Below are 23,585 nucleotides of genomic sequence, written 5' to 3'. Positions count from 1 at the left end.
GGACTTCTTGACTTGGAACTTGACTGAATGGGGAACAGCCAAACTCTTAAAAGTAGATTCTTGTTGTTGTTGTTTGTCTTTTTGAGACAGGGTCTCCCTGTAGCCCCAGCTGGCCTGGAACTCACTGTGTAGACCAGGCTAGCCTCGAACTCACAGAGCTCGGCCTGCTTCTGCCTCCCAAGTGCTAGGACTACAGGCATGGGCCATCATGCCTGGCTCTCTAAGTCTCATATTAATTGGGATGGAGCATATTCATTCATTCACTCATTCGTTCATTTATTCATTCACATTGCTGCTTCCTGATTTTCTTTCACTCAGGAACTTACTGGCACAAATTTCATTGCTTAAATGCATTGACAGTGTTGTAAACTGAAGCACCAACTGCCAAGTTCCTTCACTGATACAGAGATAGTCTTGTAAACTAAATGAGCCAATAAAATGTGAGAGATGAATTTTAAAGCTTATGGGAAAGATAAGCTGCCTATTTTATATAATTAATGCAGGTAGGGATTCCCTTTGACACTAAACTGAAAGAGGAAGGCTATCCCCAGAAAACAGTGGCAGCCATCTGTCTCCTAAAAGAATACTAGGCTTCAGAAAAATCTGGTATGTAAAAAGATCAGGGAGACCGGAAGAAGAAAAGTTTTCAGTTACATTACTAACACCACTACCAAAGTCCTCCCTGAAGCTAGCGCTATCTCTGGAGCCAGTACATTCTCTTCATTACTTACACCAGTTAGACTTGGGCTTTGAGATTGTTTGAACAAAAGTAGCCCTGAATGATACACTGTAATTGGCATTTGGTATAAAGTTTTGTTCCCTGTGGCAGATGCTATTAGTCACCTACACAAAAGATGCTCTTCTTCATTGTTAACAGGACCCTAATTTTGTCCATTAGTGAGACAAATAATATAATTCAGAGATCTTCCTCACCAACCCAAAACACATTTTCACTAGTGATTCAAAGTGAGTCTTCCTTTTCAAGACTGCTTTAGGAATGTGATAGAACCATAAAGGAGGTGTGTCTGTGTGTGTGTGTGTCTGTGTGTGTGTGTCTGTGTCTGTGTGTGTGTAAAGAAAGGGGAGAGAGAGAGAGAGAGAGAGAGAGAGAGAGAGAGAGAGAGAGAGAGAGAGAGAGACTGTGAAAGCATCATGAAAAAATTTCTACCTCTTAAATGAGAGATAAATAAGACAGGACTTTCCTTTCTCTTCCAACTTTTGCACAATGCTCTATGAAGAGCACAGTAACCTCAGTAACCTTGCAAACAGAAGAGAGGAAAAAGAGAACCCAACCTATCTTCCTTCAGTCACAAAATGAACTAACCCCGGAATTCCCCAGATTTACGTTTGTGCAGTAATAACCTCCCATTGTCCAAGTTGCTGATAGTCATGTCATGTTATATGTAGTTGAATCACCCCGACATAACTGATTCTTTCAGGTAATCTCAAGTAAAACTCAACTTATTCAATTGAGTAAAGACACCCTGAGTTTGAAAAAGAAACAGACTTCCACAATTTTAGTCCTATTTTGTCATTTGAAGACTTAATTGTTTTCAAGAATTATGATAATCAATTAGTATATAACATAGATTAAATTTAAGAAAGTCCTATATCTTAAGGCTGGGCTGCTGAAATGAATGTGTCTGTCTCTAAGCCCTTGTTTACCCAGGTGGTTAAGACCAGAGAACACTAGGAGGGCCATCTTGGAAAGCAGCCCACAAGTCTTCATGGCAATTCTGCTGCCAGTTCCTGAGAACCTTAGCAGTTTCTACTACAAATCAGTAATAGATGGAAACATAAAAGAATGAGACACTTGGCCCCTTGGGTTATTCTTTTTAGTTTATTTATTTTAAAGTATTTTATTAATTCTTTGAGAATTTCATAAATACATACACTGTTTTTGATGCTATTCACTCCCACTCCTCTCACTAATTCTTCCTAAATCCATCCCCATCTTTCCACCCCATCTCAACTTCATGTCATCTTTTTTTATAGCCTATTAAGTCTAATTTGTGCTACCTATATACTTATGGGTATGTGGCTATCCCTTGGAGCATAGTCAGTCAGCCTACCAGGGACTACACTCTTAAAGAAAACTGACTTTCTTTGCCCTAGCAGCCATCAACTGTCAATAAGTCCTCAGCTATAGGTGGGGACTGGTGATCCTTCCCCTGCCCCCTAGACTTAATGTTCACTGGTATACTAAAAATTATTGCTGGGAGGCACACTCTCTTGGCTTCCAGGACTGCTACAACCCTCCCTCCTCCCACTGTCTGTTCGACTGAGAAATTAATCCTCTAAACTACAGTTTAGGGAACAATAATATTTATTGGGCTTACTGACAGAGTATATGATGTCAGTGAGGAGTTATTCTAAAAGGTATGAACACCCAGCAGGGCATGGTGGCACACACCTTTAATCCCAGCACTTGGGAGGCAGAGGTAGGCAGATCTCTGTGAGTTCAAGGCCAGCCTGGTCTACATAGTGAGTTCTAGGCCAGCTGGGGCTGCAGGGAGACCCTGTCTCAAAAAGACGAAAAAAAACAACAACAAAAAAAAAAAAACAAAAAAAGACCAAAGGTATGAACACCCTTGGACCTTTCTTTGCCTTACATCTGGGCTGTGGTTTCCTGAACCTGCAGCTGTTGGTTGAAGATGGCGAAGTACCCTCCCCCTCCTAGCTGCCCCTGTGTCTATCCTTAGTCCCTCCTCCTCATGCAGTTAAGGCTGATTGATTGAGTGGGAAGGGTGACTGCCTCCCTCTGCCTTTCCCTTCCTATGGAGAGTCTTAAATTTCAACCAATTTTCAGTAAGATATCCAACTGTTGCTGGTCATTTACAGGACATACCTATCTAACAACTGACTTGATTCTGTGCAGGTCTCACCTGTGAGTTCATGTTCTAGTTAGCTTTTCTATAACTATTATAAAACACTCTGACCAATACTAATTTGAGGAGGAAAGGGTTTATTTTCTCTTACATCTCCTGGGTCACAGTTCATCACTGAGAGAGCCCAAGGTAGGAACTCAGGACAGGAACCTGGAGGCAGGAGCTGAAGTACAGTCCATGAAGGAAAGATGCCTACTGGCTTGCTCCTTTGGCCCGTGTTCAGCCTGCTTTCTGGTACAACACAAGACAACTTGCCCGGGAGTGGCAGTGGCCACAGTGGGCTGGGCTCTCCCACATTGCTCAACAATCAAGAAAATGCTCCACAGACATGGCCACAGGCCAATCCAATGGAGGAAATTCCCCATTTGAGGCTCCCTCAATCCCAGGTGTGTCAAGTTGATAAAAGCTATCCAGCACAGTTCATGAGTGCAGAGGTCTTGTCATGTCCAGAAGACGTTGTTTTGCTCTGGTTCTCCTTAACCTCCGGCTCCTATAATTTTTCTACTCCTTCCTCCATGATGGTGTGTGATATAGATGTCCAATTTGTAGCTAAGCACTCCAAAGACACATTCCCTGCACTTTGACCACTTGTGAGTTTCTTCATTAACCTCTCCACTTTAAAAAGAAACTTCTCTGATGAGGTCTGAGAGCTGTATAATCTATGAGTAATTTTGAGGTCAGTTTGGTACTATGTCCACTTAGCAAAATAGTAGCAGTAGGTTCACTCCATATGGAACCAGTCAGAACCAATCAGTAAGTGGTTGGTTACTCCCAGAACACTCATACCACCATTTCAAACCTACATAGCACCATGCAGACTATGAGAGCTAGCCAGCAGGGAGGATGCTTTCTGGTCAGTATCAACTCGATTTCTCCATGTCCTGTAACCAAACTGTGTGGTGTCTTCAGCAATAGAGTCTCACCATCAAGTTCTTGTGAGCAACCAAGAACAATGGCAACAGCCTGTATTGTTGGGGGGGGCATTATTCTGATGTCAGAAATCTCCCATAAATCACTAAGAAGTGTCAGAATATGACACTCATGTGTGTATTGTGATCAAACACTAGCAGGAGAATGCCGACGGTACAAAGTCTCTATGGAGCTACATGGAAACTTGATGGCAGAGATAAGACTGTAACAGTCCTAGCAGGAGTGGAGATACAGAGACAACTGTACTCCTTTAAATAACAGACCATTGTAACAATAGAGCCCAAGAAATAGGAATTTCCCCAGGAATCTCATGATGGGGAAAGGAAAAAGCTGAAAGCCCTGGTACCAGCCAGAGGAGGAACTTTTTTCCCAAGAAGAGACTTCACACAGTTGTCTCCTTGCCGGAGAAACTGGAGCTGAGACAATGATAGGTCAATGGTAGGAGGGAAGGCAGTTTGGCCGGGGCTGGTTATGCATATATACTTCCTGCCATCTATTTAACTAAACCTGACATCAGTACCCTGAACACAGACTCTGGGATCACTGAACCCCTTTGTTTTTTCTCCTTTCCAATGTGACCACTTTGAATAGAACTTTCTCTGCTTTTCTCCATTCTTTGTCTCTTTAATTGCCATTTGGGGCACGGATGGCTGAGCCTCGCTTCTTGGGACTACCAGAGCCCAGGCTTTGACCATAAAAATGCAAGTAACAAGATGGAGTGATGTGATTTAAAAGTTGCCTACTTAGGGGCTGGAGAGATAGCTCAGTGGTTAAGATCACTGGCTGCTCTTGCAACAGAGTCCGAGTTCAGTCCCCAGCACCCACATGGCAGCTAACAATGATCCGTAACTCAAGGTCTAGTGGCTCTGATTCCCGTTTCTGGCCTCTGTAGACATTGCATGACATGGGTGTACTTACACGTAGGCAAACACTCATACATTTAAAATAAAAATAAACATATAAAATAAATTAATAGTAAATAAAATCTTGTGGGGTTGGAGAGATTGTGTGGTTAGTGATTAGGAGCACTGGGTACTCTTGCAAAGGACCCAGGTTAAGTTCCCAACACCCATATGGCAACTAACAACCATCTGTAACTCTAGTTCCAGGGGATCCAACACCCTCTTCTGGCTTCCATGAGCATTGTACACATGGGTACACTCTCATACATTCAGGCAAAACACTCATACATATAAAAATAAATAATTTTTTTAAAGTTGCCAACTTATTTCAGACAAGCGTCTATCCAGAGATTCTGTGGCTATCAGGCAAAGCAATAAAGCAAAGTGTAAATATTTGCCATGCTTTGACATAGTTACTAAATAAGCTTTTAGTCAAAGACTAAAGACTATAGATGCTCTTTAAATCTTTAGTTACTTTACCCCATTCCCTTTCTCCCTCTCTTTTTCTCCTGTCTCACAAATTTGGGGAAAGGACTATAGAAAAAGAAAAGCAGGGCTGGGGCAACACTCAGTGGGTGAAATACTTGCTGTGCCAGTATGCAGCCCTGAGCTTGCATTCCCAGAACTACATGAAACGATATGAAGGATGCTCTCAGGGTGAGATGGGAGACAGAGACAGGAGAATCCTTTGGAACCTCTCCAGGCAGCTAGCCTGGCATACTTAGTGGTGACCAACCAAACCCTGCCTGAAGGTGAAAGCTGGAGACTGACACCAGAAGTTGTCCTCTCATCCTGACCTTCATACGTGCATTATAGTATAGACTCATCTCTACACACACACACACACACACACACACACACACACACAGCATGTACAGAAAAGCTAAAAATTAAAAGGAAAAAAAATCAAATGAATTTGGTCCTAGAAAGCCTTTGATATACTTAAACATTATATATATATTTTTTTCCAATATTGATGTGCAGTATATCTCAAACACTTATAACAAAAGTTCCTGTATCATACGAAAGTGAAGTGTTAGCTGAAAAAAAAAATTTTAAATCAGTCCTCCATGTATTACTTTGTACTTCTGTAAAGTGCCTTGGATTTAAGCCCAGGCCAAAAATCATTAACTTTGATAATGTTCTCAAAAATATAATTTACCTGATAAATAGCTCATGGAGAAATGAAAATGAACATTTATACTAAATATGAGAAGGGTTTTTAAAGAAAGAAAAACTTGAGTTCTCTTTTGAGGAATTTTTCCATCACTTTTGAATTATGTTTTATAATTTTAAGATGAAATTACATCTTGAAGTTGCAAAAAATAAAAGAAATCTGATAAAATTGGAAGAGCATTCCACAGGGAGTGGGAGTAGGAAGGACTGTGCTTGTCAGGGTGGTCTCAGGATTGGAGCATTTTGTTTTGATTTGTTCTTTAATAGTGGTTTTATTCTTTGAAGGTTTCATATATTCATGCAATGTGTATGGATACACCACTACTTTCTTTGAACTCCCCTTACTCCTCTCCCCTATCTCCTTCCTGACTTATTTTTTTATAAACTGGACATAGAACAGTTGGACAGTGGAGGCTGAAGGATCAGAAGTCTAAATCATCCATGGCTACACAGCAAGTTCAAGGCCAGCGTTGGCTGTATAAGACTGTGTCTCAAAAAAAAAAAATGTTTGTAAAGAGTAGGGCATTTTAATATTTTTATGGTGCCAGTTTAACTTAGAATTGACGTCCCTGGCCATGGTCTCATCCTGGGTTTATTTCTTGCTATTATATTTACTTAAACTATCAGCAAGTTGCACAAAATAAAAGTGGAACAAATTGTTGATGCAATTAAAGTTGAGCTGGGTTTGGTGATCTACATCTGTAATCCTAGCACTTAGGACGCAGAGGCAAGAGGATTACAAATTCAAGGCCAACGTGGACTACATAGGGAGGTCTAGGCCAGGCTAAGCTGCATGGTGAGAAACTGTTTTAAAAATCATAAATAAATAAAGCTAGATGGAATTGCTTATGCTGGAGGTGAGGAAGCAGTGTTTGTTTCTTTGCACTGTTCCTCTGCAGGGGAAGGGCCCTTCCACTCAACTCTGCCACTGCTTCTCAACTCAAGCTCCTGGATGACCTCTTCCTTCCTTGATACTTTTCTCTCAATCTCTTCTAAATCTAGTCCATTGGTGTCATCTGATAGGTGACCTCTGCCAGCATTCTAGTTCCATATGGCTATCTACTGTATTTCCATAAAGTGGGAAAAACTAAGGAGGAAACAGTTTGGAAAAGTTCTTGATAAAAATGGTACCTTACAGATATTGAGACCATAATTATTTATTCATTTATTGTTTGTGGTTCCAGGCATACAACCTAGAGCCTTGAGTGTGCTTGGCATTGCTCTGCCACTGAACTACACACTTAGTCCCCGAGAATATTATAAGAATGGAAATTATAAGACATATGAAACGTGCACTTAGAACCTACTTTTAAAGCTAAGAAGTATTGATTTCTCACTTGGACCCACAGGGTAACTAAGCCTGACACCTCTGCCTTCATGGTGTCTATCTGTCCCCTTTACTTTGGCCAAAAGGACAGAGATAAACAATTCTAAAAGTGAAATTACATCATATTCTTGGAAGAACAAAACCTTGCAGGTCAGAATAAGCCCTAGATAAGGATAATTATCCATGAGGGCAAGGCTGCACCAGGAGCAGATTGATCATCTTGTGGGAGCCAGATTGGTTGCCTCAATGGAAAATGGGTAGATAATAATATGCACTTCTTGAAATCACCTTGCAGAACCAGAACTGAGACCACACCTTGACCAGAACTTCAGAATTATGCATGCCTTTTGACCTCTATTTAAAGACAAAGCTCCTTTTAGTACCCTGAAGATGGAGGTAGAGTCACTGGGCCTATTTTTCTGTTCATCTTCCCAATATTATCCCAAAGAATGAATCTCCTCTCTCTGCTTTTCACCACTGTCTCTTTAATTGGTGTGTTGAGACACAAGGCTAGCATGCTGGGCTTCTGGAGCTCCAGATTTGTCCTAAAATCTCCAGTTACTCGTGAGGGTAAAGAAAATTGCAGCAGCGTATTTATGAACTAATTGGGATAGAGAGAATTAGACAAACTAGGGAGTATTTAGACCTTTGAATCAGTAGGACTTTGAGAAGATGGATGGAAGAGCCCTGGAGGATCGTAGCTCCATGGTAGAGTACATGATATGTGCAAGGCCCTGAGTTCATGCTCCACCACACAACACACACACCCATGGCAAAAAGAAAACAAGGCACATATGCACACATATCTACACACACACACATACACACACACACATACCTACACACACACATACCCACACACACACACACACACACACACACACACACACAGAGAGACAATAAAGTAAAATAAGATGGATTGGAAGAGCCTGGAAGAGCTCAGCTCAGTGGCAGGGTGCATAGTAGCATGTGTCTCCACTACACACACACACACACACACACACACACACTCGCACAGATGAACGCATGCATGCACATACAAAATCAAGTAAAATAAGATGGATGGAAGAGGGGAAGTGTAAAGAAATCTACAGTAACTCCAGGTTTCTGACTTTAACAAATAGATTCATGCTGGTGCTCCTTTGCTCAGCTAGGGAGTATTGATAAGAGATTAGTTGTAAGGTTGAACAGTGAGGTCTGCTGGAAACCTTGTATCTGAGGTTCTTACCAGGTATCTCAACTTAAGGATTCAGGGTTCAGACCTCAGGTCTGATCTATAGTTAATTTGGGCACCATGTTTACCAATAGGTTGCAACCAAGTCCGCAGCACTAAAGGAAATTACCTGCAGAGAGAAAGAAGAAAGTTTAAGAATAGGAGTATTAAAGCTGTCCTGTCATCCGTAATTGTTCTGAGAAGTCCATGTAACAGGACCAAAGGAGTAGCAGAAAGTTTGAAGAAAAAAAAAAAAGCCATGTTATAGAGGTCAATGCGATAATGCGATCAATAGGAAAGAGGATTCAGGGTCAAATAAGATGAACAAGAAGGAAGCCTGTCCAGTTTAGTGGCACTGGCAACACAAAAGGCCAAGTTCAACAAGACAATTAAAAACAAAATTTAGGGCTTGGACTGTGGCAGTTCCTTCCTGGAATACAGCGCCAGAGAGGTTGAAGCAAGTGCGTCTGGAATTTGACACCAGCCTGGGCTATACAGAAAGACACTGTTTCAAATGAATAAAATCCTAAAGCTAAGGCAAAAAATAGATTGCAACGAGTTAACTAAGAAAAATATTAGGAAAGCTAGTCAGAGTGTGCAGACAGTTCAGATTGGGCTGTGCAGGAGAGAAGGGAGGGGGCACTCAGAAGTGACCAAAGTGCTCTGCCCTCTTAAGGTAAATCTAAATGCTAATTGTGAGGAGCCATTAAAACAGTTAATATTTACAAGAGAAAAGGAATGACAATGCTTTAGGAGTCCACAGGAGGCAGGAGGGTTTGGGATTCAGAACTCTCTGGATTTGGGGGCCTTTTGCTGCCCTCCCTTAAATGCAGCAGTGCGCTGGGAGCTCTTGGGTCTCCTACAATGGATGAGCTTTTCCATTGCTAAGAGGATCCTTAGTTTTTTCTTTATTGATTTCTGATTGCAGCTGTGACAAATGACCAAAACTTAGTAACTTACAACATCCCAGTTCTATTATTTTGTAGTTTGGGAGGTCAAAAGTACGAAAGTGTCTGGGCCAGTGTCAGGGTGTCCCAGGACTGTGGCTGTGTTCCTGCTAGCAGCGCTGGGCAACATAATTCTTTGCATTTTCCAGTTTCCATAGGTCACTTAAATGCCTTGGCTTCCAGTCCCTTTCTCTATCTTCAAAGCCAGTAGTGAAGTGTATTAGCTACTTTTCTCCCCAGTGTGACCAACTACCTCACAAGAAGCAACTTAGGAAAAGCAGGATTAATTTTAGCTTAGTTTCATGGTGTGGCTGTATGGTGGCTTGGGATCTGGCTGGGGCTGCAGGAGTACACAGCACAATTTGTTTCATTTCTGCAGAAGCTTGTTGTATCTCTAAAGAACAAGGATTTGGGGGTAGGGGGAGTAGGCCTCACCTTTTAAGGATTCCAGGACTTGCAGAAACAGCACCATCAGCTGAGGACCATGTTTTCAAATACAGGGCCTGTGGAGCACATTTTATGTGTAACCATAACATGCACCATCTTCAGATAAAACAGCCAGACCATTCCCCTCCCTTCTATCACCCTGTCTCCCATGGTAACACAGGACAATCTTGTACCTCACAGTCCCTAGTGTAGTAATATGTGCAAAGGGTTTTGTCACATAAAGCTACATACATTCTGGTTTGGGGAGCATCTTCGCGAGCATTATCCTGTACATCTTAGTGAACATCTTTAGAAGAGGCATCATTTTTCTTTTAACATTGTCTCTCTATTTTCAACATACTCTTCAAAGCTTGCTGAGAATTGTAGATGGAAGCTCCTAGCTTCCTAAGCTCAATATTTCATAGAAATAAAAATCTCAGGAACAAATTTTAGCGATATTCTTCTCAAGTGATGGAGTACTTACCACGTGGACAATTTGTTCTGAGAGTTAAGTGAAGATTTGATTTGGCTGGTACTAGTAGCAGTTGATTTCATCATATTTAGTGTTCAGGGCATGATAAATGAACCACCAAAATAATTCTGTGTGCTTCTTCAGCTGCTAAAGTAGTTTTAGAAATTTATTATGTCTTATGCCCAATTTTTAAAAAAACTCCAGGAAAGAGGTACTGATTCCAGACCTGGTACCACCACATCTAGGGTGCTGGGAACAGAACATTCATGATAACTCTCTCTCAGGGTTAATCAAAAGGCAAAGAGGAATGGACTGAGGTTCAAGGAGAAGGGCTACATGGTGTGAGGTGTAATGGTATGTACACATCACTCAAACTGTAGCATGAAATATGACGGCATCACGTGTAAGGGAAGTCGGAGTGTCAAGTCAGGTAAATAAAAATGAATTGCACCCCCTCTCCATATACCCCATTCCACTCTGTAAATAAGCAAACTTCTGATAAACCAAAACATAAGTATATAGATATAGAGATAAGCTATAAATACATATAAGATATAAATATATAGAGTATGTCATTCTAAGAAAAACACTAATTTTTTTTTTTTTTTTTTTTTTTGGTCTTTTTGAAACAGGGTCTCCCTGTAGCCCAGCTGGCCTGGAACTCAGTATGTAGAGCAGGCTGGCCTCAAACTCACAGAGATCCACTTTCCTCTGCCTCCCAAGTGCTGGGACTACAGGTATGCATCACCATGCCCACCTAGAAAAAAACACTAATTTTCTTATTGTCAAAAAAATAACTCCATCAACATTGTCATTGTTAAAGTGTCATTTTATTTCTCGGTGCCATACAACACCAGAAACCATACCTCTTCTGAAAATCAATGTACACAAAGCAGACTTCCTCATTCTGTGAGGATAGACCCTGTGCACCAGGAAGAAAAACAGGGACAACACGAAATCCAAAAGAAGGAAACTCATCTTAACTTTGATTCTTTCAATTGGCTTGGAGTCCCATCAGATTCCTTTTCCCAGAAGCACAGAAACAGACCTTCCCTATTGTCTCTTCTCTTTTGTCTTTCAAACAATCTCCTGAGTCTCTCTTTGCCTTGAATTTCCTGACCCTCCCATCAGGGTCCATTTTTACTTCTGGCTTCTGGCCAGCCTGCCGTTCACTGCATTCTATTCTTTATTCTTTGAAAAACCAGCTAGCCAGCCTTTCTGGAGGAAATGCTGGACCTGCTCACTGGAAGAAGAAGTAAGACAATTGCCAAAATCCCCTTTCTCTTCCTTAGATCTGCCCCTTGGCATACATAGCTCATGTTACCAACAGTGTTGTGTCTTCTCAACCTTGATAAAGAATGCTTTCTGCAGAACATTCTGAAATGACCTAAGGCCCTAAAGTGGATAAAAAGGAAACCTACTCCAGAAACGGAGTAAGGGGCAAGTTCACCGGTGTGGTCCTACTTAACCCTAGTGAAATGCCTGTGCTGCTGGTAAGTGGACAGAAGATGGATGCTGTGGTTTGAATCTGAAATGTCCCACACAGGTTCATGTTTTAAGCACTTATTCCTTAATGAGTGGAGATATTTTAATGGGCTATGGAGCTCTAAGAAAATGGGACCTAGCTGGCCGCAGTAGGTCACCAGGATTGAACCTTTGAAGATTACACCTGCCCCTGGTCCCAGTTGGGAGCTCTCTGAAGGTTATACCCGTAGACTCTGGTCCCAGTCTTGTGCTCTCTGAAGGTAATACTTGCCCCTGGACCCAGTCCTGAGGTCCCTGAAGGTTATACCCTCCCCTGGTCTTGCCTTCCCAGCTATGATGAACTGAAACCATTTGAACCAGGAACCAAAATAAATCCTTCCTCTTTTAATGTTTTTTATTAGGTAGTGTAGACAAAGTAATATAAAAGTAACTAACCCAGGAAGGACAGTACTGACCTCTGCCCACCAGACAATATCGGGCTACTTGATTTTCCCCCACCCTCACACCACTGACCAGCTTTTAAATTTATTCTTTCCCCCTGAAGTTTTGGTAATTTTAGTCTATGTATACTCAACCTACAATAGGTAAGTTAACAGGAAAAAATAACAAATGTTAACATGGAGAAGCCTGGAGCTGTAGCAAAGCATGAAGCCCTAAGGAGGGCTAGACAGTTGAAGCTTTTGAGAACTAAACAAGGGAAACAAAGCTTGGGTTCTAGAAGGGTGGGAGGTTGGGGCAGGCTGAAAGGACAGGTATCCGAGGAACAAGGACTGTATTGTATACAGACGAAGTATCCTGTGTAAAAGCTACCTTGCTAATCTCTGACTGGGGCCCAGCATCAGACCCATCCTCTCCTCCTCCAATCTCTTCTTCCTCAAAAAGCATCCCTCTTAGACAGAAAGGTGACTATCAGATAGGAGAGCTATTTACATGTGTTGGCTTTTTATTTCACTGATGTTGCCTTCCTTTATAGATACTAAGCTCTTTCACAAAAGAGCAGCTGAATCTGGCTACAGTTTCTCAAGGTAGCAATGATGAAATACATTAGTGTATTTTATTTCAAGGCGCCATAGTTCAGTTCACACCAGCCTGTATGAGTTTGTAGCAGCATCTATCAAGTGTCTTCATTGCTTTTCTACCCCCAACCTCCCTGCTGCCACCAAGGTGTCATTCCATCTTTCTGTGGCAATGTCCTTCAGTCTTGGGCATGTCATCCAACTTGAGCAAGCTCCAGGAACAAAGCCCTGCCAGCCTTCAGAGGAGAATCACGCATGGACGCCGGCAAGTCTTGTGTTTCGGCCTCAGGTGTGAGCGTCTCTTCCCTGCTCCTATCAAGCCTCTCTCATCCACTCCTCGTGGGGAGGAAAAACACACCTCTGCAGAAAATGGACGTGGATCCATTGGAGCAGAAACAGAAACAGAAGCAAAACAAACCCTCTAACTGTCTGGATGCCCTGGAGAGAAACTGGCAAGATGTTTCTGGACTATGAATTAATGAAAGGAGGGCAGAGGCTGTGAGGACCATAAATACATTTAGTTGGCAAGTACCTTTACAGGCAGAGCCCTGCCACATAGCCAGGGAAAGGCACAAAGAACAGATGTGATCTTCCTTCTTGCCTAGATGCCTTCAGGCCTACCTTTTTAGGATTTAGCCAAAGCTCCATATACCCTGCCTCTCATAAATCAGCAGAAATTCCATAGTAAAAAAACCCAGCTGATCAGAATGTCTGGGGGAGTTTTATAAAAAAGACCAATTTCCAGGCAGTCTTTTCCACCTACCCAAGCAGAATTTTAAGGATGAAGTCTTGGATTTGATGAAGTAGTCCAGCTATTAGGTTTGGGGATCATTTTTATGTCTTCCAAAATCGAAACCATAGATCTCAAACCAGCCTAGCAGATCAATTATTCTAATCTTTACATTTACTGTTTTATAAAAGTAAACTCAGTGTTGTTACATGCAATGTTACACAACCATGGAAGTATATATTATTACTTTAATGCAGTAGTGAAAAGCTCTGTTTGAAGAATGAAAAAAAAATGCACCCAGGTAGCAATCTTAGGACCACCTTAATGATGTACCAGTTGAAGCCTTTGGGCTAGCTCTTTCCCGTACTTCATGTATACTTAACTGCCATGCATTTTCCATAACCAAGGGAGGACCTACTGTATCCCAAACTACAAACAAGATAAAAATAAACTAAATGGTCAGATAAATATATCATTTAAATCAAAGCTGTGAATGGAGATTTTAAGTGTTCAGTGATGGGAGTTGAAATAATAGGCAAGATGCCCCAGGAAGGTCTCACAGGGTAAAGGTAACTTTCTACAGTGAGGACCTGAAGAAATTAAGGTAACTAGCCTTGTGCATGTAGCTACAATTGTCCAGGCAGAAGAAATAGCGAATGGAAAGGCCCTGCAGTAGGACTATGCCTGGTCTGTTAGTGTAGCAGTGAGGATGGTGGGACTGTAGGACAGTAAATGCTGTGTCTACACTGGAGGGAAGAATAAGCGAAATGGAGATGAATCGGTGAGGGAACGGGACCCAGATCACATAGGGTCTTGGTAAGTATTTGCGATATTGCAGGGTTTTAGGTAAGAGTGCTAAGACTTCTTGTCATAGCTCACGCTTGGATTTTAATGGAATTTTAATGGAACCTGACTGCATCAAGTTGAAAACGGACCTAGTGGCAGAAACACGATGGACAAATGTGAAGCTACTGCAGTATTTCAGTGCTATGTGCTGAGAATGAGCTTTTAAATAAACGATAAGGATGGGCCAGGTAGTGATTCTGTACTTCAGGGGTGCATGGGAAGGAAGTGTCTTCAGTTCCCCTGGTCTGTCTCACAGACAGGCAGAGCATCTCACAGACGACAGAGCATCTCACAGACAGAGCATCTCACTGGCAGAGCACGTACGCACCATCACAAACAAGAAGCTTTACAGGCAAAAGCGCTTTTCAACTTCCATGGTCTGTAACTAGAAACCAGGTCCTGAAAGTCTCCGTGTTAGCTAGACCTCCTGCCCTGCTTCTGGACCCTTCTGTAGTGCTATGGTCAGAATGTCTGTATCCCTCTCAAATTCTTCTGCTGAGAGCTAATTCCCAATTTCCTGTTCTTAGAAGATGGGGCCTTTAGGAAGCAAATAGGTCTTGAGAATGGAGCTCTTTGAATGGAACCATTGCTTTAGAAAAGAGACCTGCTATCCCCCTCCCCCAGCTTGTGAGGACAGTTAGAAGGTGTCCTATTTCTGAGGAACAGGTCATCACCAGCAGGCAGATCTTTCTAAGCTCTATTTTCTCTGCAATCTATAGTTGTATCTTGTATTTTTCTTCTAAACATATTCCTTTTGTGTGAATGATAATCATTATGCTGTATCAAAAACTGATAATATTATACTACATTTTATTTTATTTATTTATTTATTTAATTTTTTTGTCTTTTTGAGACAGGGTCTCCCTGTAGCCCAAGCTGTCCTGAAACTCACTATGTAGCCCAGACCGGTCTCAAACTTATGGCAATGCTCTTGCCTCAGCTTTCGGGTCCTCCTTAAATTTTTTTTAAAGTTTTGTTTTTTTTTTTTTTTTTGGTCTTTTTGAGACAGGGTCTCCCTGTAGCCCAAGCTGTCCTGAAACTCACTATGTAGCCCAGGCTGGCCTTGAACTCACAGAGATCTGCCTGCCTCTACCTCCCGAGTTCTGGGATTAAAGGCATGCACCACCATGCCTGGCTACATTTTAATTTTTAAGTGACCAAACCTATTTACTAATCACATCTAGTACTATAGTATTCCCAGTTTTTCTCAATTAGCACATGTCGACTTCAGGTGTTTTCTACGTGCTCACAGCTTAGTGGAAGGAAACTGAAAAGCCTTTGAAGTCGTTCATTTGGCACACAGGAGAGACTGGTCTTCGTGAACAAATGAAAATGTGGAAGCAGGAAGACTGAGACTACTTCAAGACAATACCAATTTGTGTGTCTGAGGCTAAAATGCAAGAATACAGGAAAAAAATGTGATCATTTCTTTCAGAGAATTTCCATTCTCAAAAGTCTATGGAGAAAGAGAAAACTAGGAAGATTTTTGTATTTTCATTTTTTATTTAAGTAGTAGGGGTATATATCTAAGTGTGTGCCAATTTGGAAGCCCAAGTATGACAAGAGATGAAACTGGACTCCTCAGTGGTTGCTGACAAATATATACAGCTTTCAAAACCAGTCTCAAGTGACTCAGAGTGACAGGCATTTGTACAGAGGAGGAGGCTGGCACAGTCTTCAAGGCTGAACAGTAATCTTGGGTGGCTCTGGGGATGAGGTATTTAATCACCTCACTGGTAAGAGTCTTTCCTACTGAGTAAATACTTGGCAGCCTTGGTCATCCGTTTGAAAAACAAAGAGAAAAGTAAACTTTCACAAGTGAGTACCCAGCAGAGATGTTTGTTCAGGTTAATCCTGACTATCCTTTAGGGCCTCATTCAGGGTTGCTTCTCTCATGACCCAGGGCAGAGCAGTGGCTGCAGAAGCCAACATCACATCATGTTCATGCTCTGTGTGCAAGGACCCAATCACTAACTGCTGGATGAATGAATGAACAAAATAAGCCATGGGAGATACTCCTGACCCAAATGGGAACAAGTGTGCTTCCCATTGTTGGAGGTATTAAAGTCACAAACCAGAACAGGGGTTCCCAACTCAGTGAGTACTTTTGGGTGTCATCAGTCAAGGAACCTAAAGGGGACACGCCACTTTAGAAGTCTTTAAAAAAAAAAAAAAAAAAAACCTTCCTGCCATTTACTGGGCCACCACTCAGCAGGATATTATTAACTTCTTGTACTGATGAGCTGATGCTTTCACATGTTCTAGATATTATATAACTTCTGATATGATATAACCCTCTATATCTGCCCACCTTTTCTCTAACAGCAGGTTATGCCCTATCCCCCTCATAGTCTGTCAGTTATCTATGCAAGTTTGTAGAAGATTTTACTCACTGGTAACAGTTCAGTGACAAGTCTGAGGAACACCACTGGATTAGAAAATCATCATGGAGCTTTTGCAGAAGTAATTACTGTAGTGGCTACAAACAAACCAGAATATCCTCAAAAGGCATTCCAACTCTTGAGCTCTAAGCTATTCCTTCAAACACAATTCTCTCTGCCATAATCTATTTAGTTATTATTAGTTGTTTTTATATAACTCTTTGGGGCACATTGTTAAGAGCATGATAGACATCAGATTATGACTGAAAAGTTGGAAATGGCCAAAGGCAAATGTCACAGTTTTTCTAGTCTCTTGGTTCTTCTAGGCTGGCATAGAAAAGTAAGCATAGCCTGGGCCAAATGCACACACAATGCTGCTGTTCCTTCTCCATTTTTCAAATCTTGCTAAACATGCCCCCATGTACTAGCTACTTTCTTCAGTAATGTGACAGAAACAACTTACAAAGAAAGGATTTATTTTGGCTCATGATTTAGGGTATTCAGTCTATGGTTGCTTGGGCAGAACATTGTGGCAGTGGGAACAGATGGCAGAGGAAGTGGTTCACTTCATGGCAGACAGGAAGGGAGAATAAGGAAGGGATTAGGGATCTAATACAACTATCCACACTATGCCCTCAAAGACCCACTTCCTCCAGCTAGATCCCACCTAATGGTTCCAGAACTTCCCCAAAAGGTGTCAACAGCTGGGGTCAAGCACTCACCACATGAGCTCCTGGGAGGCATTTCATACTCAAATAACGGTCTGTTTCATCCTCTGTTGCAACCCTTAACCCTCATTTGCACTTCTTTTTTATATCCATTTTCTTCAGGGTTGGAGAGTAAATCTACAGCTTTATGCACGCTACATAAGCATTCTATCACTGAACTACATTTCCAGCACATTAACCTCTATTTTAAATGTAGGCAAAAAGAGGGGAAATAATGAAAAAAAGTTGTGTGCTGGCTGTGGCTAATTGGGTTTGTGCCTCTCTCACAGATAGACAAGACTTTCTTATGGCCCTTCGTGGCTGTCCAGGGGACTCTGGGTATGGAATTAAACCCAAATTTACCCGGTCAGATGGCAGAACCTCCATAAATAGCCAGGCATTGGAAAGACTATCTCTTCTGCCAGGAAAAGTCTAGAGAAGACTGCAAGGGCTTGAGATTTGGGACATATAAGCTGTCAGGGCCTTAAAGACACATGTCCTTTTCTGCTACAGATGAGGGATCATTGCCAAGGAAATGCAATGATTAGTGAAAGAGTTCAGAAAACTCACCAGGGTGGCCTGAGAAAATTTTCAATACAGATATGGAGACACTTAGAGTTCCTGCATGCTGATGAAAAGTTTTAAAAACTTTTGTTATTGGTAATGTGCTTAGAGATAGGACAAATAGGGTGATGGGGAGATGGCTCAGTTGGTAAAGTGCTTGCCATGCAAGCATGTGGACTTGAGTTAAGAGCCCCAGAATCCATGTAAAGCTAGACACTGTACCATGTGCCTGCAATCCCAGAACTTCCACCATGAGGTGGGAGGCAGAGACAGAAGAATCCCTGTAAGCTTTCAGGTCTGGACTATGCAGCGCAGTGTCAAATATCAAGACACTGTCTCAAACAAGATGGAAGGCTAGGATCAACACCGGGAGCTGTCCTCTGACCTCTATATATACACCATAGTATTCTCTCTCTCTCTCTCTCTCTCTCTCTCTCTCTCTCACACACACACACACACACACACACACACACACCACAAGAAATAGAGAAATAGACAAATATATTTTTGTTATATGTGTAAAGAATTTAGTTAATAATGAAATATTCTTTAAATTTTTAAATTTATTTTATGTGTATGTATTGCCTGCTTGTATGTAAGTGCACCCATGTATGCAATAATGAAATATACTTGTATGAGAAATTTCCAATTTAATATACGTACTCCTTATCTTGTCTCCTAATCTGAACCTTTATTTAGTACATAAAAACAGTGCAGTGGAATTCTAAGGTCTCTTCCTAGCTCTCCTTTTTGGGCTTCCTATTCTTTTCTATTCCAACTGTCTTCTTCCTGTGCTACAGACTGAATTATGCCTTTCCCAAAAGCATGTTAGAGTCCTGGCCCCAGTGCAATAGTATTTAGAAATGGGCCTGATGCAGGTAATTGGGCTTGGATTAAGTCATGAGGGTGGGGGCCTCATGTCATATCAATCACATCATATAATAATCATATCATATCATATCATATCATACCATACCATACCACACCATACTATACTAGTGCTATCTAGGTATAGTGGCACAACTCTATAATTTCGGGTCACCTATGTACGGCCTTCTGCATTTCTTTACCCCTTTATCATTAGAAACAGGTGAACAGAACATTCTCTCTCTAGTGCGTCATACTCTGGTTTATCTTCAGACTCTTTTACCCTATCTATATATTTCTTTATCTTAAAAAAGAAACAAAGGGGAGAGAGAGAGAGACAGAGAGAGAGAGAGAGAGAGGATCAGTGATCAGTGTGTCTTCTGGAAGGGCACCACACTCCTTTTTTTCATTTCACATATTGGTTAGGACAACTTCTGAAAGAAAGGAAAACTTGGGAAGAGAACAGTTTGAAGGAGGGATCAAAGTGATAAAAGCTGCTCACAGCCAAACACAGTAAGGGCAGGAGGTCCGGAGATGCCTTCCCCACCCCTGGGCTAACCTCTGCATCCTGCTGCTGCTCCTTAGCCTCTTCCCACCTGTCTCACCTTACTGTACAGTTTTCATTCAGTCCTTTCCACTACCGTAGAAACTTACTTCAGCCGGTAAGAACGCATTCTCTTAAACCTGCACTTCCATGCTTCTACCCTGTGGGGACATAGAAAAATGATCTGTGGTTTAGAGCTACCGATCCTCCCTTCCAAATAGCACTTTGAGGGCTACTTAGTCCTGTGCACCTATAAGTTACACAGCCACCTGGGTCTCAGAGACTGCTTTCTGCGCGGTGGAAATACTTGCCCAGCGTCACCCAATAGAAATACAAGAGTTCCACACATGTAAGCCACATGACTTAAACTTCCTAACAGCCACATTTTTTAAAAGTTAGAACATGGGAATGAAGCAAATTTCAATACTACGTTTTCTCTGATGAAAGATATTCAAAATATTATTACTTTAATACAAAAATCAACAAAAATGAGATATTTCACATCTTTTCCAAGCTAAATATTCCAAACCAAATGTTTATTTCACACTTATATTCTAGCACATTTCAGTTCGGACTAGCCACATTTGAATGCTTAATGGTCATATGTGGCTACTGGGCTTGACAGCACAGCTCTTGCCAGATATGAAAGGTAAGGCCCTAGTATATCAGCAGATGAGAATTGCTTCCCACTGTACGGACAGCATCCCCTGGGCTCCCACTTGCATGTGGACTCCTGCCACATGGATAGCATCCCCTGGGCTGGAGAGATGTGCTCACTACAGGGGCAACCAACTGAATGATTCTTTGAGCTTTAAGATTCTTTTTCACTGCTCTTTAAAACATATTTTTGTTTTTCTTTGTTTACATAAATGTGTGTCTGTGTGAATGTGTGCTACATGTGTGGGGGACCCTGTGAAGCCCAGAAGCAGGCATCAGACACTCCAGAACTGGAGTTACAGGCAAATTTTAGCCTCCCATCAAGGGTGTGGGTCCTCTGGAGTAGTAAGTGCTCTTAACTATTAAGTCATCTCTCCTGCCCTTTTCATTGCTCTTAATTTAGGAAGTTGTACAAATTACTGTGTCCTTTAATATTAGCCTCAGGATTTCAAATAATCAGAACTAAAATTTCTCAGGTGTTCTTTTTTTATATAAAAATACTTTCTTATTGTTCTAGTTATTTATTGAATGTATCTAAGACATGGCTAAAATTTCATAACTTGCTAAAAATAATTTCAAAGAACAGAGAATGACTGGATCTCTCATTTTTCTGAATGTAAAAGGATACACATTGTGTCATAGGTGCTTAGGAAAGTACTAATGGCTGGTAACATTTATTTGCTAATAATTTTGAGTCATCATTTGCAAGCACAGAACAGCATAGCACATATAGGGACACAAAAGGGGTGTGTGTGTGTGAGTGTGTGTGTGTGTGTTAAGGTCTTAGTCTTTATTCCAGGCTGGTCTAGAACTCATAGTAATCCTCCTGTTTTATTCTCCTGAGTACTAGGAATACAGGCTTAAGCCCCCATAACTGCCTTCTGTGGCAACTTTTTTATCCAGGGCTGACAAGTCTTGCAACTTGTCTTTTGGGGGATGGAGTAAATGCTGGATTTACAATTATATTGTAACAACCATTGAGGCTTGAACCAGGATCATTGGCTCCATTGTTCCTAAACTGATATCTAAGCTTTTGACATGCCTTCCTGCCTATACCTCAGTATGCCTTTATATGGTTTAGAGAAACCTGAGGGTGGAAATTTCAAGAAAAGAGTGGTAAGAAAGGTATGCTGCTGAGGTCTAATAAGGCAGGTTTCTTCCAGAAGCCAAATCATTGAGTGGGAAATGAAGTTTGTTTTTAAGGACTCCCAGTTGGCCAGTGATTAACCTTCATCTCTTTGTTGAAACGTCACCCTTCCAGTTCCTTATCTTCACCTCTGGAGAGTCACTGAGGGCAATGGTAAAAGCTCAGCTTGGATATCCAAGAGGATCTTGTGATTTTATTTAAAAAGGCCAACCAGACCTCAAGGAACAGAACCTCTAAGGGAGACACCACGCAGTTTCCTGGCTGGCCTCAAATTCTACCCTTGCCAACTCTGCAGCTAGGGTTGAGAACCTAGTCTTTCCACATTATCATTTTCTCCAGAAGGGCCAATAGCAAACTTTTTTTTTCATTCAGATGGAAATTTAATTTGAAGCATATTTTTCCCTATTGTAGCTCTTGTGAGTGTTCTTTGGGAAAAGGGAATCGTGAAATGTGGGATGGCTGTTGTTTGGGGGATTTTCAAGGTTGGATTTTCAAGGTTGACTCATTCCCATGGTTAGCTGACAGTTAAATGTGTATTAAAAAAAAAAAAAAAAAAAAAGAGTTGGCAAAAACAGATTCTTCTTCCTCTCCTGAGGTTTCCAAGTGCTTCTTCCAGGAGCACCCAGAATCTTTTCTCTCACGGGATCTAGATCCCATTCTCAATATGTCTAACCAGATGACTCAACATCCAGTCTGTCTCTTAAGAACGTGAGAAACTCTTCTGTCTTTCCCCTTTGAGTTCTGGGAACGCCAATGAAAATGGCTCAGACTTTCCTTTTCTTGTTTGCTTTAGCATCCGATTCACTGGAAGTGCTCTATGGAGGCCTCCTCCCACCAGTGGGAGAAGGTGATAGAAAGATTAGCTTCATTGTGGAGCTGTCCACCCAACTCTCCCTTCAGACTGAGAAGATCACTCAGCTGGAAGAAGTTTTAGCAGAAAAGGAAAGGAAGATTCAGCAGCTGGAAGCGGAGCAGTGCTACCGTCTTCCCCAGGCGGCAGATCCTACAGAAGGCTATTAAGAAGATGCCCCAGTTCTCTGTATCAATAGAGGCACTCCTGTGGCCTGTGAGAAGGAGCTGTGACAATTTCCCGTATAAAAATAATAAAAGTTTGCTAAGGTCATCAAGGTGAACCCAAATAATCTGTCAAGTTCAGTCAGATTCGCAGGTTTGCGTATTGCCGGAAACAAACAAAGGGAGGCATGCGGATGCAGACCCCAAAAGTTTCCCCTTATTCTGCAGTAGTCACATAGCCACACAGCTGTAGAATGCTATGTTTATAGTCATTCTTGGTTAACAATGAAGGAGGGAAGGACACAAAACTGAACAGCTGGTAAAAGGACTTAGTACTATCCCCTGACGAGACGTTTGCAACCCTGTAAAGGAGGGGTGGCACCAGACCCCTTGTGCAACATTGTCCTGAAAAGAAAGCTGTCACCAAGGGCCAGCTTCAAGCTGGGGAAGGTTAGAGCACAGAAGAGAAGACTCTTTGCCAACAGAGTAAATAGCCACGAGGTTTGTCCTCTCACGTCCTCTGCAGTTTGTTTGTGGCATGCATTTTATGAGCATTAGCAAGGTTAGAATTGAAATAAACTGAAACAATTTTTTTAAAGAGTGAATCAAAGCAGCAGTCCTTTGGGAAAAGGTCTTGGGACAGCATCTTCCTGGGAAAACACACAGCACTGATTTCCCCCCCTCCCCCAGAGAAAAAATTAAGACCAAAGCAAAATATACACTTATGTCATGACTTCCCACGTAGCTCTGAGTAGTGCAAAATAATGGCAGGAAAAAATGGAGCAGGGGCAAAGGAAAGCTACCTATAACTAATGAATTGCAAGGAGTCACACCATATTCCTCTTCTATCCACCAGTCCCACTCAAAGGATCTATTTCCTACCCAAAGGGTGTAGCTAGGAACCAGTGTACCTCGATACAAACAGTTCCTGCTCTCTTGTGAATGTGACTGTATTGCTACAACTCAGTTTAATTCATCTAGCTCAAATAGTCATCAAAATTCTTCTATCCTCCAAGCACAAGTATAGATGTCAGAAATATAGCAGACATAAGAGTCAGCTTTATACTCCAGGAGTTCATAGATGGCTTCAGCACAGCTTTTCGGTGTTTACTCCCTAATTAATGCACAACACTCAGAAGTATTGCTCCTTTCAACCTGGGATACGACTTCAATGCTGTTTAACGAGTCCGTAATCTGACTGTAGATCCTGATCACCTGCAAGACAGTTTCCAAACAGAAAGTTCCTTCTTTCCTCTCCCTTCTTTCTTTTTTTTTTCTTTAAAGGAGCTAATTGAGCTTTTGATGGATATATGACAGCATTGGGATGCTAGATATTCGCCAAAAGA

At 41.6% G+C, this 23,585-nt stretch overlaps 1 protein-coding gene across 1 annotated transcript in view; it reads left to right on the top strand.

The window, feature by feature from the left end:
- Ccdc192 (coiled-coil domain containing 192) overlaps positions 1–22,245 on the top strand; it is a 236,727-nt gene extending 214,482 nt beyond the window's left edge. Inside the window, exon 5 of the mRNA XM_017800091.1 lies at positions 22,019–22,245. Within this exon, the coding sequence (XP_017655580.1) occupies positions 22,019–22,245 (227 nt within the window). The remainder of the gene's footprint in view (positions 1–22,018) is intronic.
- Positions 22,246–23,585: the final 1,340 nt, after the last annotated feature.

Source organism: Nannospalax galili, unplaced genomic scaffold, assembly GCF_000622305.1.
Source record: "Nannospalax galili isolate Female #2095 unplaced genomic scaffold, S.galili_v1.0 scaffold490, whole genome shotgun sequence".
NCBI classification, from domain to species: Eukaryota; Metazoa; Chordata; class Mammalia; order Rodentia; family Spalacidae; genus Nannospalax; species Nannospalax galili.
Note: the sequence above shows the minus strand (reverse complement) of the source record. Positions and strands in the feature narration are given on the sequence as shown.